Source organism: Delphinus delphis, chromosome 18 (genome assembly GCF_949987515.2).
Source record: "Delphinus delphis chromosome 18, mDelDel1.2, whole genome shotgun sequence".
Taxonomy (NCBI): domain Eukaryota; kingdom Metazoa; phylum Chordata; class Mammalia; order Artiodactyla; family Delphinidae; genus Delphinus; species Delphinus delphis.
Genome location: NC_082700.1, coordinates 287,166 through 305,652, shown reverse-complemented (window position 1 = coordinate 305,652; position 18,487 = coordinate 287,166). Strand labels below are relative to the sequence as shown.

Sequence of the window (18,487 nt, the reverse complement as noted above, 5' to 3'; positions counted from 1 at the left end):
AAGTGGGAGTTTGTGGTTGGTAGATGCAAACTATTATAAATAGAATAGATAAACAACAAGGTCTTACTGGATAGCACAGGGAACTATATTCAATATTCAGTGATAAACCATAATGGAAAAGAACATTAAAAAAAGCAAGCTCCAAATTAGTATGACTCCAGTTAAACTTGGCAAATGATACTAAAAATATTTAAAAATCATTTTTAAATGACATTAAAAATACTGGAGTTATGTATACTGTATACTGTAATAATATTACTACTAGGTAACTCTGAGCAGAAAAAAAAAACAGTTGATTTTAATACTTAGCTAAGTTACCTAAATGTAATTGAACTTATGTTAAATAATTCCAAAACCTTTATGCTTGCACAAATCTGTATTACAAGAAGTCTATATGAGTTGGCCAATATTATAATATTTAAATAAGCTTCATATTTTAACTTAGAGTAATATTTCATTACCTAGCTCCAAAATGTCTGAAGGATCAAGATATACACTCTTACTGCAAAACTCATTCACCTTCTTTTCCAATACTGTTGCATCTTTTATTTGTGAATACTTCCGAATGTAGAAGTGGCAAGGATGTATTACATGGCTTACAAAAACTAGCTCTGGAGAACCTGGATGAGAATATTTAAACGACATTAATAAGCCAAAAGTCAGGAAAGAATTCACAGAAACTGAATGCAGTATCCTTTGAAAGAATGTGTCTTGTAGCACTGCAAACTTTAGAATACCTGGGCCCACAAAAGGTAACCCAAACCCCAAACAGTAACTAGACTGATAAAACACACACATCCCACTTCCACAATGATTTCTTTAGCAACCTGAACTGCAAACCTTTTATTTTATTTGCAAAATATGTTAAATAAGTGGAACTGAAGTTCAAGAAGTTAGTTGGGTTCTAAAGTCAGGGTATATGCTGTAACTCTACTGTATTACAACAAAATTTCAGAATTTATTTATAAACATAATTGGAACTCAGAACCCCATTGATAATGATGTTTCTAATATAGAAACAAAATCCTGTTTAAACTATACTAAACTGAAAGAACTAATAATTAGCTCATAGCCACTTTGAATCTTAAATCAGGCTGGAGAAGTATGAAAAAAAGTCTGGGAAAGACAACATACTGAGCAGCATTTAGGGGGAGATATGTGTGTTTTGGTGGAAGTAAGGGTGGGGCAGAATAAAGGACAGTGAGAAACTTTTTGTATACAGCAGTAATTAAGCCAAGTGTTTCTACTGATATGAAAAGATCTCCAGAATATAATGTTAAGGAAGGAATTAAGGGGCTTCCCTGGCCGTCCAGTGGTTAAGACTCCACACTTCCACTGCAGGGGGCACAGGTTCGATCCCAGATTGGGGAATTAAGATCCCACATGCCATGTGATGTGGCCAAAAAAAAGACAAAAACAAAACAAAAACAAAAACAAGGAAAAAAGAAAGGAATTAAAAAAACACTGCAGTGTATATGGTATGCTATGTTTTGTGTACAAAAACAACCAAAAATGAGAATTAGAAAAATAATATATGTGTATTTGTTCAAATATGAATAAAGAAACTGGAAGGGAGGAAGAGACAAATGGAATGGGAATAGGTTAGGGGAAAAGGTTCACAGGGTATTTTAATACATATATATTTAATTTTTGAACAATGTAGGTGTCCTAGTATATCTAGTAAAAATGTTTAAAGAACAAAGACTAGGAGGAACTGAAGTATAGATAGATGATAAAAACTGAACAAATAGATCATTTTACCTATCCAATACAGATCACACAGAATAATACCCATACTGAGGATGAGGTAAAGAGATAAGTATGTGTAGCTGGGGAGACAGCTGAGAGAAGTGTTATAAATTTCAGAAATATTTTTGCCAGTAACAGCCAGAACTTATAACAGTAAAAAGGAAGAAGTTTTAGGAATTCCCTGGAGGGCCAGTGGTTAGGACTCACGCTTCCACTGCTGTGGACCTGGGTTTGATCCCTGGTCGGGGAACTAAGATCTCACAAGCCGTGTGGCGTGGCAAAAATAAATAAATAACTAAGTTTTAGTTATTAGTAAAATTCATTTTACTCACTGCCTCCCTCTCCATAAGAGTTACTATGTATTAACTCTGCTTCAACAAGTTCAGAGTTGTTAACGTACCTGCTTTTGATCCAAAAGGAACAGATGATTTTTTCTGAAGAGGCTCTTTTGGATATCTAGGTGTCTCCACAAGATAATCTGTGAAGCATGCTTCGTCAAGAGAGAAAATAAAGGCAATTGTTTTTAGTTTTATTATGCTGACAATGGCATACTTAACATACTGTTTAAAAAGCTGTACTTGAATGGGCAAAAGACTGGAAGGGCAAGACCCCCTTGCATCAGCAGGCCAAGTCCTGATAGTTCTCTTAACTCACTGAGATAATGTGAGATAATAATAATATTGTGGAAATGAGAGAAAACAGCATGTCCTTTTTTTTGTATTGGGGTGAACACCAACATTGGAAATCTAATCAAACAATTATGATACATTTAAATGTTAACGAACATTATTAACAGATGCTACTACATTCATGCTTGTTCATTTTATAAAGGACTGTATCTCAGAACAAAGATTTAAGATATGCTGTTCTTAAATTTAAGAACAAAGTCATCAGACTGCTTCTAATATGGTTGTCATTTATTTATAGTATTTTCATCTTTTATAGAGGTTTGTATGTGGAACACTAAAAAGTCAAACACCCTAATTAAACCAAATATTAGAGTTTAGCTATATTATTGCATTAAAAATTATCCTAACTTTGGAAAATGTGAAAGTAGGGGCATGGAATCAACAGATTAACTCAGAATGAGGTGTAAGATAACAGCAATATGTTTGTTAAGTACAGGGACAAAAAGGTACTAACTTCGTTTCTAATTCCAGACACAATATATTGTTTCCTTGCTTTTCTATTTTCACTCACTTTCCAGGTCTTCTTCTATGACTTCTTCGATGATCACGTCAGGGCTCGGTCCCGCCTGAGGCAGAGCAGCAAGGGTTTCGCAGGGGGTCACTGCAACAACCTTGCTCTGTGGCGGGAAGTGTTTTGCTTCTAAATGCGTATCACTGCTTTCCCGTTGCCAAGGAGTTGGTGGGGGGGCTTCACTAGTTTGGATAGAAACGTCAACCTTTCTCTTTTCTAGTGATGGGTATGTATCACTACAAGAAAATTCCTTTTTATGATTATATTTCTTTTGAACATTCTGTCCCATTTCACTTTCTTGAGGATCAAATCTGTTTAAAAATACAGAGGCTACTTTAAATCATTTCATAATTTTTTTATAACCGCCTTAAAACCATTCCCTTTCCACATGACAGTACTGTGACACATACAAAGAGTTAAAGTTGTATAGGTGTCCCACAGGTATTTTTTTAAACAGCTGTATTGTTATAATTTACACACTATAAAATCCAATTAATTTTTATTAAATTTAGAGTTGGTAACCATAACCACAATCTAATTTTAGAACATTTCCATTATCCCGAAACTTCTGCCCATTCCCAAGCAAGCCCAAGGGTTTTAAAAGGTCAACAAGAGGTAAAATCAATGAGAACCTGAAGAAAGAACTTGATATACAGTCATATCACAGTGATCTGATCCTAAAAGGACAGTGGATATAGGTTTTCAGTTTCAATTATCCAAATTTTAATTTGGCTTAGGTGTTTGATTTTAAACTATGCTAAGATTATTTCTTCTTTTAATTCACTAGCTTAAAAATAAAGTGTAGGAAGCAGTGAGAGGTACAATCCTGAGAAAATTACTAGAAATCTCCATCTAGGCCAAAAATCACCATCAGTCTGAATCCTTTGGATATGATTATTCAATAGCCATTATTCTACAAATTTTTCTATCTTCTTCATAAATCCACACAGATACGGGCTATCAAATCTAAAAGTATAGATATTCTATCAAAAAAATGAGATTCTCAAAAGCTTTAATTTTCGTTAACCCATGACACATTTAGGTTCTTCACAGATCACCATTTAAGAAGCCAAATGAGGACGTCCCTGGTGGCGCAGTGGTTACGAATCTGCCTGCCAATGCAGGGGAGACAGGTTCGAGCCCTGGTCCGGGAAGATCCCACAGCCAAGGAGCAACTAAGCCCACGAGCCACCACTACTGAAGTCTGCATGCATAGAGCCCGTGCTCCACAAGAGAAGCCACCGCAACGAGAAGCCCGCACACTGCAACGAAGAGTAGCCCCCGCTCGCCGCAACTAGAGAAAGCCCACGTGCAGCAAGGAAGACCCAACGCAACCAAACATAAATAATAAATTTGGGGAAAAAAAAAAAAGCCAAATGAAATCAGAAATAAGAACCTAAAAAGCCAACTGGATTCAGCAGACCTAACTTACCCGTCTCTTAATACACACTGACTAAAAGTCCAAACACCTTCTGAGGATTCATATAGGTCGACAACTCTGTAATCTAAAACATTTCTTTTTACAGTAACTCTTGTCTGGCTTTACTGAGACATTTAATGCCGCCAATCAACCTGTCTCACAGACTTCTCCTCTTAGTTGTAGACCACCACTCTCTCCTACCCCTTCTTGGTTTTGTTTTGTTTTTTTGCAGATTACCCTTTCCCTGTCTTAAAATTTAATATTTTTTCCAGGGCACTGTCCTTGACGCACTTCAATACTTGCTCTCACTGGGCAAACCCATTCTTTAATTACCACCCATCATCAGTAGAGGCAGGCTACAGCGATACTTTCCCTAAAAACTAGGAAGAAATTTAAAAGCCTTCTGAGTTAAATTTAAAACCAAGGCAAGATCAATACAGACTCTTAAAGAGACAATATACCCTTTGGTATTAAAAATATTTGATAGTAACCATATTCAAGTTATGAAAATATCTAGAAGAACGTACTGCCTGGAAAGGATGATCATCCACGAAAGTGCAAAAAGTCAAGTCACAGAGGCAAATAGAGGCCAGGGCTCCACATGTGGGGAAGATGAGCTGAGCCAAAGGACTGTACTTGAGGCCTCTGGCAAGGTCTTCCCTGGGGGGAAAGGAATGTAACGGGCTGTCCAGGACCAACACTGTTCAGCTATTCGATAAACCTTATTCCCTTTATTCGGAAAACACCTCAACAAAGCAACTTCTGATGATTTGGCTTCTTGTGTCTGTCTGGATATTGGAAAAGAATGCCAACATAAGTATTCTAGTCCCTGTGTCAATTATATTTGCCCCTTAAGTTAATAAACTGGCATTCTGACTATATGTCAGTGTTCTGAACTTGGCTTACATGAGTTTACCCGGCTTAGAGTAAGATCTGCTCATGTCTGTTTCTGAGCTTGTAAGGCTGTGGGCTGGACCCTCATTATTTCCTCAGAATAATGAACGTGATGCTTGTTGGGGGACGATTTCCTTAGGAGTCATACCACCTACAACTGAATAAACTTATTTTCTTTTGGGGGTTTCTAAACCATTTACATTCTGACTACTCCTAAACCAAGAATGAAATTCAGAACCTCCTGTTAAGTTTCAGCACATACAGCTCACTTCCCTCGACATTTCTCCCGAGATACCTAGTAAACAACAGTAAGTCAACATATCCCACTATCTTCCCCCTCCCAACTTCTTTTCTTCCTGTATTTCCAAACTTGGTGAATAATACCACAATTCATCACCAAATATAGACCTATAAATCACTGAGGATGCTTCCCTTTTCCTCATTCCCCACACCCGAACAGTTACTAAGTTACACCACTTTTCCCTATTCAGCATTTGTCATTACCTGTTCCTCTCTAGTGCTACTACCTACGTTTGGTTTCTCATCATTTGCTGAGACTATTTATATAACAGCCTAACCCATCCTTCAGCCTCCGGCCTCATATTCTTCCCAAGAACCCTCTATGGTCACTAGAGTTATCTTCTACAAGTGTAACCTAATTATTTTTACTTTCATGCTAAAAATCTTTTAGTGGCTTTCTATTATTTACAGCTGTGCTGTCCAACAGAACCTTCTGCAATAATGAAACTGTGCTGCACTATCTGACAGCCACTAACCAAATATGGCTACTGAGCACCTGAAATGTGGCTACTGCAACCAAAGAACTGAATTTTTCATTTTATTTAGTTTTAATTAATTTACGCTTAAATTTAAATGAACAAACGTGGTTAGCAGCCACCATATTGGATAGCACAGGTCTAAGAAATGAAGTCCAAATACCACTACACAACAAAGTCTTTAGGATTCAGCCTCTATGTATCCTCTGCCGTATGGAATTATACATGCAGGTCCCTGAATGTAGTATGTGATCTCACTACCCATACAGTTCTTTCTGCAAAGATGCCTGCCTCCCTTTTGTCTTCCTTTCCAACTGCTACTCATTTTTCATGGATGAGGGAAAATAAAATCTCCTCTTTGCAAGACCCGTTACATCTCCAAGAACTGATCATTCCTTCCTTTGCATCTCCATTGAATTCTGCACAAACTACTATCATAGCAATTATGTACTTTATTATTTATGTGTATCACTGTCTACTTAGTTTAACTTCTCTGCATAAATCTCAGCATCTAGGGTGTTAGTGCCTAGCACAACATCAGTGTTCAATGCTAGCTGAATGAATGAATCTCAAAGATGACTCGGAGGACTTCCTTGGTGGCGCAGTGGTTAAGAATCCGCCTGCCAATGCGGATTCGACAGATTAACTCAGAATGAGGTGTAAGATAACAGCAATATGTTTGTTAAGCACAGGGACAAAAAGGTACTAACTTTGACCCCTGGTCCGGGGAGATCCCACATGCCGCAGAGCAACTAAGCCTCTGCACCACAACTACTGAGCCTGCACTCTAGAGACCGTGAGCCACAACTACTGAGCCCACATGCTGCAACTACTGAACCCGTGCGCCTAGAGCCTGTGCTCCGTGACAAGAGAAGTGACTGCAGTGAGAAGCCCGCACACCGCAACAAAGAGTAGCCCCCGCTCGCCGCAACTAGAGAAAGAGCGCACACAGCAACGAAGACCCAACGCAGCCAAAAATAAATAAATAAATGAATAAATTTATTTTAAAAAAAGATGACTCTGATATATATCATTGAATACTGACCCCTTCTACGTCTTTTAATTCTTAAATATTTTATGTGGAATTTAACTGATAGTAACCATTTTGCCCTTTATATTATTTTTCAGGTTTTGAATCATAAATATTACACTGAACATCAATTTTTCTGTCTCAAATAATATTTCTGTCCCTTACACCATGTCAGACACTAATAGCATATTGCCATTCTCATACTTACTTTGTTGAATCCTCAAATTCAATCTTTCCCATATTGTTGAACATACAGATGATCTCACTGCAATTCATATTCAACCTAAAATTAAATACTTAGCATTAAAAAATATTCTAATACAAGTTTATTACTTTCCCTAATAAAAATTAGTTGCTAACATTAAAAACTCTGAAAGACAGAACATTTAAATAACTTTCTAATTTATCACAAATTACACTTATTTTAATTTGGTTGCTAATTTGGGAAACATTTTTTGACCCAAATTTTCAATTTATAACTGCTTGTTATTTTAATAAATCTAGCCTAATACATTTTTATATTTAATTACCACGCTCTCCTGAATTATAACTTACTTACTTGGGAGAGTTCCTTAGTTTTAGAGAGCTGACTTGTGACAATTCGCTCTCAAATGTTAATTTCAAAGTCCAGATAATCTAAAATCAAAAGAGAAGTATCACTCATGTGCATTTTGCTTTGTTATAAATACCGTTGAAACAGAGTAAGATTTTAGGAAAAAAACTATACCCTTTAGGTATTTTCACTAATTAATGTGCTCAGGGTTTGATTTTAGGCAAGCAAAGGGAGGGATGCAAATAAGAGTTTATGAATTTTTCCCCAAAAGAAATTTAAAATCTTTTGAAGATATGTATTAACAGATAACAAAAGACACCAGTTAATACATGGGATACAGCTACGTGATCAGGGAAAATTCTGATCAGATTCATTCTGCACCTGCACTGCTGTCCTCAAACGTTTCTCTTTTTTTTTTTTCCCCCATCTTCCTAATGCAGCTAACTAGGGTAAAGACCAAATTTTACTTTTTTCACCTCCTAATGCCTCACATGTAATACACAGGAACTATTACTATTCTTAGAACTACAGCTGGAGGGAGGCCTGGTCAAGTAAGATGGTGGCAAACTCTTCTCCTTCAAAGTTCAAGACTCTGGAGGCAGGTAAACCAATGGCTTCTATTTTATATTTCAGTTCAATCCAAATATCTGATCATCTATGGGTAATGATGCCCTGAAGATTCAAAGACAACAGAGTAGGATCTACACCCCAAGGGAGCAAGACAGAAATCAGCAAAGAGGATCAATGGTTAACCCCATCCTGCCAAACGATCTCATAAGAAACATGTTTCTACTGCTGCCTAATTCTAGGCACATGATTAGATGACAGGGCAGAGTTGAATCACCTTGTCTCCTGAGGTGCACAGCTCGGGGGGCTGGGAGAAAAACCTAAATGGCATCTTGATAAGTTTCTAAGTCAAGAGTTGACAGTCATACCTAACTGTTTATAAAAAGAAAATAGTCCTATTTACTTTGCTACTCTTACTTGTCCTCATTTTTTACTCAACTGTCCTAGAAACAACTTTCGACTCAATGTCATCCTACATGTTCTCAGACTGTGTGTTATAAAGACTTTACTGCACCATTTCCCTAAGTGGTAAATAATAATAAAAGGCCAAACAAGTTTATTAATGTTTATCTTAGAATTCAAATACCTAAGAATTCTAAATTGATGCCAATGCAAATTAGGATAATCTGAAAAATAAATTCTTCTTAAGTCTTAAATATTATATTCCAAAGTAGGTAATATAAGCCACCACAGAAATAATTCACATTATGAATTGTTAAAACTACCTGATTCAGGTCACAGTATATTCTTAGAGAAGGTGTGGATTTTAATTCTCTTGCTATCTTCATAGCTGCATCCAAATCATTTTTTTTCACTTCAATATATCTTTTAGCCGTTATTATATTTGATAAGTAATCATCCGTATTTCTTACTACCTCTTCACACAGGTTCTTTTTCCTTCATTTAAGATAAAGTTATTTTTCAGTATTTCATAAACATTTTTATGAAAGTAAATTTAAAGTAACTCAACAGTATTGAAAAGGTAAATTCACTACTTTATGAACTTAAATAACATGGTTAATGAGGCATTCAACTGAACTGAAATCTATTACAGTTTTAAATTAATTAATTAATTAATTTTTGGCTGCGTTGGGTCTTCGTTGCTGTGCGCGGGCTTTCTCTAGTTGTGGTGAGCGGGGGCTACTCTTCGTTGCAGTGCACAGGCTTCTCATTGTGGTGGCTTCTCTTGTTGCGGAGCACAGGCTCTAGGCACATGGGCTCAGTAGCTGTGGCTCGCGGGCTCTAGAGCGCAGGCTCAGTAGTTGTGGCACACGGGCTTAGTTGCTCTGCGGCATGTGGGATCTTCCCGGACCAGGGCTCGAACCCGTGTCCCCTGCATTGGCAGGAGGATTTTTAACGACTGTGTCACCAGGGAAGCCCAGAAATCTATTATAGTTGAAAGCTACATACATATAACTAGAAAAAAGGTAAATTTTGTACAAGGATACAGTTATCATGTCACAGATACAGCTGTCACAGAACTGCAGAGGTATGACAGACACTAGACGATTCTATCACTTTTAAAAGTAAGAGAGAAATCCTGGCTATCTTGCAGTCACTTGTGCCATTACAAAGACATATCTGTACTCATTTCTCACAAGGACCTACCTAGACATTTTAGAATTTCATAAGCAGATACATATTACATGAATTTAAAATGAGACTTCAGGACTTCCCTGGTGGCACAGTGGTTAAGAATCCGCCTACTGGGCTTCCCTGATGGCACAGTGGTTCAGAGTCCGCCTGCCGATGCACGAGACATGGGTTCATGCCCTGGTCTGGGAAGATCCTGCATGCCACGGAGCGGCTAGGACCGTGAGCCATGGCTGCTGTGCCTGCGTGTCCAGAGCCTGTGCTGCGCAACGGGAGAGGCCACAACAGTGAGAAGCCCACGTACCGCAAAAAAAAAAAAAAAAAAAAAGAGAATCCGCCTGCCAACGCAGGGGACATGGCTTCGATCCCTGTTCTGGGAAGATCCCACATGCCACAGAGCAACTAAGCCCATGTGCCACAACTACTGAGCATCTGCACCTAGAGCCCATGCTCCACAACAAGAGAAGCCACCGCAATGAGAAGCCCGCACACCACAATGAAGAGTAGCCCCCGCTCGCCACAACTGGAGAACGCCCGCGCGGAACAATGAAGACCCAACACAGCCAAAAATTAAAAATAAATAAATTTATATAAAAAATAATGAGACTTTAAAATAGACTTCACCAAACCAAAACTTAGGTAGCGATTAACTATAATCTTCAAAGTAATCACTTACGAAGCGCACAGAGTTATTTCTACATTATTTGTGCCTCACTTCTCAAAAATTTTTCTGTCTACAGTGGAATTAATTATTATGGAAATTAAGATATTTTGACCAAAAATTATAGTGTCTAACTTGCTTATTCATCAAATAAAACGATTTCCTTAAAATCAAATCTGGCCTCAAAAAAGGAGTTTGCCACACTGAAGAGTAATAAGAATGTGACATGGCTCTGAAGGTGAAGAAGTATTCCAAAACACTTTTAGTAATTATATATATACTTTATGAAAATCATTTTTTTAGGGGTAAGTGGTCATTTTGATAAGTTCCAGATGATTCCTAAAAAAATCATGCCCAGGGAGTGATGTCAGCAAAATGGCAGACTAGGAGACTCTAAGCCCTCGTTCCCCAATGGAGATTTCAAATGAGAGCCAAAGACTGGTTAAAACAATCTTATAGGACTCTGGGAAGTGGACAAAGGTATACAGCAATGAAGCAAATGTGCAACTGAGAGAAACCCACAGTCAAATCAGTAGGAAATTTCATTTCTTGACCCCGCCCAGACCCCTGCTCAGCGTGGTGCAGTCCTGGTCTGGAGACAGCAGCGCAGTTCCCAACACTTTCCCTCCGAAGGGGCCGCAGCAAACCTTATTCGCAACGTCCTCATTTGTCTGGAGGCTGCCTGAAGAGCTGTTTTACCTAATGTGGAACTCAGGCAGCAAGAGAAAGTGGGCTGGGAAGGCTGCAGAGAGACTAACAGCTACAGGTGCTCTGGCAGCAGAGACCACAGATACAGACACACAACAGCCCGCCTGAGGCTCAAAGGAGAAGCTGGGGTGAGATGCTTTAGGAAATTAAGACATTGCAAAGAGCTAAGAATACAAAGGAGTCAAATAAGCCACGCTCATGCAAGATACATGTTCAGAGAAGACCTCAAAGTACCTTAAGCCTTCACCCAGGCTGATCCAAAAACTCAGCTGCACAGGCAAACAGTCTGCAAAGACTGGGAGAGGTGGCTGCTTTTGCAAATGCCCAATTCTCTTTTTCAAAACAATTTTAAGTTAAAAAATTTTAAAAAACTGAGGTATGTTGACATATGACATTGTGCTAATTTCAGCGTACAGCATTTTGAACTGATAATTGCATATACTGCAAAATGTCCAGCTGCCATCCACCACCACAGTTACAGAGTTCTCTCGTGACAAGGACGTTCAAGACCTGCTCTCTTAGTGGCTCTCAAATACGTGACACCATGCTAGTAACTGCGGCCGCACGCTCTGCGCCGCACCCTCACGACACAGTTATTTTGTAACTGGGAGGCGGCACCTCCTGCCTCCTTTCACCCACCTCGTCCACCCCTGTCTCCACCTCTAGCAGCCACCAATCTGTTCTCCACATCTAGGGCCTGACAGGATTCCCTTCTTTTTAATGGCTGTGTGATATTCCATTGCATACAAAGACATCTATGTGTGTGTGTGTGTGTGTGTGTGTGTGTGTGTGTGTGTACACACACCCACACACCCCACATCTTCTTTAAACATTCATCCATTGATGGACTCTTAGGTTGTTCCCTTATCTTGGCTATTGTAAATAATGCTGCATTGATCACAGGGGTGCATATATCTTTTCGAATTAGTGTGTTTATTTTCTTCGAATAAATACCCAGAATTAGAATTAGTGGATTCTTAATTTTTTGAAGAACCTCCATATGTTTTCCATAGTGGCTGCAGCAATTTACATACTCAACAATACACAAGGGTTTGCATTTCTCCACATCTTTGCTACCATTTGTTATCTCCTGTATTTTCAAGAATAGCCATACTAACAGGTATGAGATGATATCTCATTGTGGTTTTCATTTGCATTTTCCTGATGATTAGTGACGTTGAGCACCTTTTCAGGTACCCATTGGCCAGGTGTATGTCTTCGTTGGAAAAATGTCTATTCAGTCCCTCTGTTCATTTTTAAATCAGATCGTTTGGGGTTTTTTTGCAAAAGGGACTCCTTCAGGTTAAAATGAAAGAGATCAACATCTCTGGAAAAGGTAAATACATGGGCAAATACAAAATGTATTATTATTGTAATTTTGGTTTATGACTCCTCTATATTTTCCACAGCATTTACAGAATACATAAAATGATTATAAAGCTATGTCAATGGATACACAACGTATAAAGATGCAACTGTGACAACAAAACATAAAGAAGGGGTGGAAATGTAAAGTAGAGGTTTTGTATGCAATTCAGTTGTGCTGGCTTCAATTCAAAATAGATGTGAGGATGTTATTTGTAATGCCCATGATAACCACACAAAAAACTAACTATAGAATATGCAAAAAAGAAATGAGAAGGGAATCAAAATGTGTCACCACCAAAAAAAAAATCAAATAAACAGAAAAGAAGGTAGTAATAGAGGAAATGAATGTCAAAAAAAGCTATTAGACATATATAGAAGCCTGCACACCACAAAGAAGAATAAGCCCCGCTCACCGCAACTAGAGAAAGCCCATGTGCAGCAACGAAGCCCTAACGCAGCCAAAAATAAAAATAAAAATTTTTTTAAAAGGCAGAGAGTGGAAGAAAAGTGAGTTGTTTTTTTAAATTTATTTTCGTCTGCGTTGGTTCTTCGTTGCTGTACGTGGACTCTCTCTAGTTGTGGTGAGTGGGGGCTACTCTTCGTTGTGGTGCACGGGCTTCTCATAACCGTGGCTTCTCTTGTTGCAGAGCACGGGCTCCAGGGGCCCGGGCTTCAGTATCTGCAGCACGCAGGCTCAGCAGTTGTGGCTCGTGGGCTCTAGAGCACAGGCTCAGTAGTTGTGGTATATGGGCTTAGCTGCTCCACGCCATGTGGGATCCTCCCGGACCAGGGCTCGAACCAGTGTCTCCTGCATTGGCAGGTGGATTCTTAACCACTGCACCACCAGAGAAGCCTGGTTTTTTTTTAATGACAGCATATAGTTAGGTCTATAAGAGACTCATTTTAGATCTAAAGACAAAGATAGGTTGAAAGTGAATGGATGGAAAGAGATATTCTATGCAAATAGTAACCGAAAGAGAGCTAGGGTGGCTATGCTAATTTCAGGCAAAATAGACACTAAGTCAAAAACCGTTACAAGACAAACAAGGACATTATAGACTGATAAAAGGGTCAATTCACCAATAAAACAATTATAAATACATATGTACCAAACATCAGAGGCCCAAAATATATGATGCAAACGTTGATGTAATAAAGGAGAAAGAGAGAGCTCTGTAAGTATAGGTGGAGACTTCAATATCCTACACTTCCAACTGTGGACAGAAAAACCATACAGAATATCAGTAAGGAAACAGACTACTTAAACAACATTGTAGACCAACCGGACCTAACATACAAACACTCCACTGCTTCCCTGGTGGCGCAGTGGTTGAGAGTCCACCTGCCGATGCAGGGGACTTGGGTTCATGCCCTGGTCCAGGAAAATCCCACATGCCGCGGAGCGGCTGGGCCCGTGAGCCATGGCCGCTGAGCCTGTGCGTCCGGAGCTTGTGCTGCGCAACAGGAGAGGCCACAACAGTGAGAGGCCCGCGTACTGCAAAAAACAAAAAAAACCAAAAAAAACCCACTTCACCCAATGACAGACAATACACATCTTCCTCAAGCATACATGGAGCACTCTCCATGTTAGACCACATATTAGGGCAAAAAGAACTCTTAATACATTTTAAAAGACTGAAAGTATACAAAGTATCTTTTCTGATCACAATGGAATAAAACTAGAAATCAATAATAGAAGGAAACTGGAAAATTCACAAATATGTGGAAATTAAATAACATACTACTAAACACAAATGGATCAAAGAAAAAAAAAACAGAAGGAGAATATCTTGAGACAAACGAAAATGGAAAAACAAAGTATCAAAATTTATGGGATGCAGTGAAAGCAGAGCTAAAAGAGAAATATACAACTGTAAACACATTAAAAAAGGCATGGCAAACCAACAACCTAACTTTACACCTTAGGAACCGGAAAAGAACAAACTAAACCCAAATATGCAGAAGGAAGGAGTAGTAAGATTAGAGTGGAAATAAGTATATAAATAGGATAAAATAGAGAAAAATCAAAGAAACCAAAAGGTGGTTCTTTGAGAAGATCAAAATTGACCACTTTCAGCTACACTATCTAGGAAAACAAGAGAAGAGCCAACTTACTAAAATCAAAAATAAAGTAGGCATAGGATGATCAATTTGACAGACAAAAAATATTTGAAAACAGTGCTGTGAATAACTGTATGCCAAGAAATTGGATAAGCTAGACGAAATGGACGAATTCCTAGAAACACACCACTTACCAACACTGAATCATGAAGAAACAGAAAATCTGAGCAGACCAAAAAAAAGTAAGAAGATTGAATCAGTAATCAAAAGCTTCCCCAAAAAGAAAAGCCCTGGACTAGATGGCTTCACCAAAAATTTTATGAAGAATTAACACCAATCCTCCTCAAACTCTTCCAAAAAACTGAAGAGCCAGAGAAGACATTTCCTAACTTATTCTATGAGACCAGCATTGCCCTCATACCAAAGCCATATGAAAACACTATAAGAAAACTATAGATTAATGTCTCTTACAAGTATTAATGCAAAATCCTCAATAAAATACTACTAAATTGAATCAGCAGTATAGTGAAAGAATACCACATCATGTCAAGTGGGATTTATTCCCTGGAATGAAGGAAGCTTCAACATATGAATATCAATTAATGTTATACACCACATTAACAGAAACAAGTAAAATCCCCCCACAGGGTCCTTTCAAATGATAGAGAAAAAGGATGTGACGTTCTCAACACCTTTCAGGATAAAAACACTCAAATTAGGAATTGAGGGAAACTACATCAACATAATAAAGGCTATATAAGAAAAACTCACAGCTAACATTACATTCGATGATAGACTGACAGCTTTTCTTCTAAGAACGGTAGCAAGAAAAGGATGTGAGATTTTGCCATTGCTATTTAATATATCATTGTCAGTTCTAGCCAGAGTAAATAGGCAAAAAAAAAGAAAGATATAAAAGCCATCCAAATTTACAAGAAGTTGGAAAATGATCTCTTTTTGCAGATGACATGATCTTATAGGTAAAGATGCCACAAAAACACTAGTAGGTCTAATAAACGAATTCAGCAGAGATGTAGGATGCAAAATGAACACAACAAAAAATCAGATGCATTTCTACACACTAACAATGAACAGTCCGAAAAGGAAATTAACAATTCATTTTACAACAGAATATAAAGAAGAATATACTCAGGAATAAACATAACCGAGGACGCAACAGACTTGTACACTTGTACACTACACAACACTGCTGAAATTAAGGAAAACAAAATAAATGGAAAGATCTCCCATGTTCATGAACCAGAAGATTTAATACTGTTAAGATGTCAATACCCAAAACAATCTACAATTCAAAGCCATCCCTATCAAAATCCCAATGATGTTTCATGTAGAATAGAAAAGCCCATCCTATAAGTCACATGAGATCTCAAGGGACCCTAAACTTCCAAAAGAACCTTGAAAAAGAACAAAGTTGGAGAGCTCACACATCCTGATTTCAAAACTTGCTACAAAGCCACATTAAAACAGTGTGCTACTGCCACAAGGACAGACAGATTGACCAATGGAACAGAACAGAGAGCTCATAAATAAATCTTCACATATACGGTTCAGCTGAGTTTTGACAAGAGTGCCAAGACCATTCAATGGAGAAAAGACCGTCTTTTCAACAAATGGTGCTGGGAAAACTGGATATCCACATGGGAAAGAATAAGTTGGACCCTTTCCTTACACTATACACAAAAATTAGCTTAAAATGACTCAAAGACCTAAATGTAAGAGCTAAAACTATAAAACTCTTAGAAGAAAACACAGGGGGGAAAAGCTTCATGATGTTAGATTTGGCAATGATTTCTTGCATATGACATCAAAACACAGGCAACAAAAGAAAAAACAGATAAGCTGGACTTCATCAATTAAAAACTTTTTTGGATCAAAGAATGCTATCAAGAGAGTGAAAAGACAAGCCACAGAAGCAGTGTTTTCTTAGGTCAGTCTTCCAAGGCAAAAGAAATAAAAGCAAAAATAAACAAATAGGACCTAATCAAACTTACAAGCTTTTGCACAGCAAAAGAAGCCATAAACAAGACAACAAAAGACAACCTACGGACTGGGAGAAAATATTTGCAAACGATGTGATCAACAGAGGCTTAATGTCCAAAATATACAAGCAGCTCATACAGCTCAATATCTAAAAAAAAAAACCAATCAAAAAATGGACAGAAGACCTAAATGGACATTTCTCCAAAGAGGACGGTCATACAGATGGTCAACAGGCATATGAAGAGATACTCAACATCACTGATTATTAGAAAAATGCAAATCAAAACTACAATGAGGTATCACTTCACATGGGTCAGCATGGCCATCATCAAAAAGTCTACAAATAATAAATGCTGGAGAGGCTGTGGAGAAAAGGGAACCCTCCTACACCGTTGGTGGGGATGGAACTTGATACAGCCACTATAAAGAACAGTACGGAGGTTCCTTAAAAAACTAAAAATAGGGGCTTCCCTGGTGGCGCAGTGGTTGAGAGTGGTTGCCTGCCGATGCACGGGACGCGGGTTCGTGCCCCAGTCTGGGAAGATCCCACATGCCGTGGAGCGGCTGGGCCCGTGAGCCATGGCCGCTGAGCCTGCGCGTCCGGAGCCTGTGCTCCGCAACAGGAGAGGCCACAACAGTGAGAGGCCCGCGTACCGCAAAAAAAAAAAAAAACAAAAAAAAAACCTAAAAGTAGAGTTACCATATGATCCAGCAATCCCACTCCTGGGAACATATCTGGAAAAGACGAAAACTCTAATTCAAAAAGACACATGCACCTCAATGTTCACAGAAGCACTATTTACAATAGTCAAGACACGGAAGCAACCTAAGTGTCCAACAGATGAATGGATAAAGAAGATGTGATATATGTATATGATGGAATACGACTCAGCCATAAAGAAGCATGAAATAATGCCATTTGCAGCAACATGGATGGACCTAGAGAATATTATACTTAGTGAAGTCAGAGAAAGACAAATATCATATATCACTTTTATGTGGAATCTAAAAAATAATATAAATGAACTTACTTACAAAACAGAAACAGACTCATAGACAAAGAAAACAATCTTATGGTACCAAAGGGTAAAAGGAGGGAGGGATAAATTAGGAGGTTGGGATTATCAGATACACATTACCCTATATAAAGCAGATAAACAACAAGGATCTACTGTACAGCACAGGGAACCCTATTCAGTATCTTGTAATAACCTATAATGGAAAAGTATCTGAAAAAGAATACATGTATGTGTAAATGAATCACTCTGCTGTACACCTGAAACTAACTCAATATTGTAAATCAACTATACTCCAACAAAAAACTTTTTTAAAAAACACAAACAAAAGGTAAGACACAGAAAGAGAGAGAATATCTGAAAATGATGTATCTGATAAAGGACTAACATCCACAATGTATAAAGAACTCCTACTCCAACCACAACAAAATAAATAATCCAAATCAAAATTGGGCAAAGGACTGGAATACATACCTATCCAGAGAAACAAATGGTCAATTAATAAGCACATGAAAAGATGTGCTCCACAACACCAGCCATTACGGAAATGTAAGTCAAATCCAAAAATGAGACATCACTTCACATTCTGAAAATGGCTCATCTTTTAAAAAAAAACAAATGTTGGTGAGGATGTGGAGAAATTGGAACCTTTGTGCACTGCTGGTGGGAATGTATCATGTGTGGCCACCATAGAATGCAGTTTGGCAGTCTTCAAAGAGTTAAACATAAAATTACCATATGCCACTAAACTGTACTTTTTTAATTTTATTGGTGTATAGTTGATACTCAGTGTTGTGTTAGTTTCAGGTATACAGCAAAGTGATTCAGTTATACATATACATATATTCATTCTTTTTTAGATTCTTTTCTCAAAAAGGTTATCATAGAAT

General features: G+C 38.1%; 1 protein-coding gene across 1 annotated transcript in view; it reads right to left on the bottom strand.

Annotated features, from left to right (window-relative positions):
* Positions 1-18,487, bottom strand: part of RNF17 (ring finger protein 17) — a 110,368-nt gene that overhangs the window by 77,792 nt on the left and 14,089 nt on the right. The window contains exons 7-12 of the mRNA XM_059995543.1: positions 8,915-9,086; positions 7,629-7,705; positions 7,278-7,352; positions 2,950-3,260; positions 2,150-2,239; positions 462-620 (exon numbers count right to left, since the gene is read on the bottom strand). Coding sequence (XP_059851526.1) covers positions 462-620; positions 2,150-2,239; positions 2,950-3,260; positions 7,278-7,352; positions 7,629-7,705; positions 8,915-9,086 — 884 coding nt within the window. The remainder of the gene's footprint in view (positions 1-461; positions 621-2,149; positions 2,240-2,949; positions 3,261-7,277; positions 7,353-7,628; positions 7,706-8,914; positions 9,087-18,487) is intronic.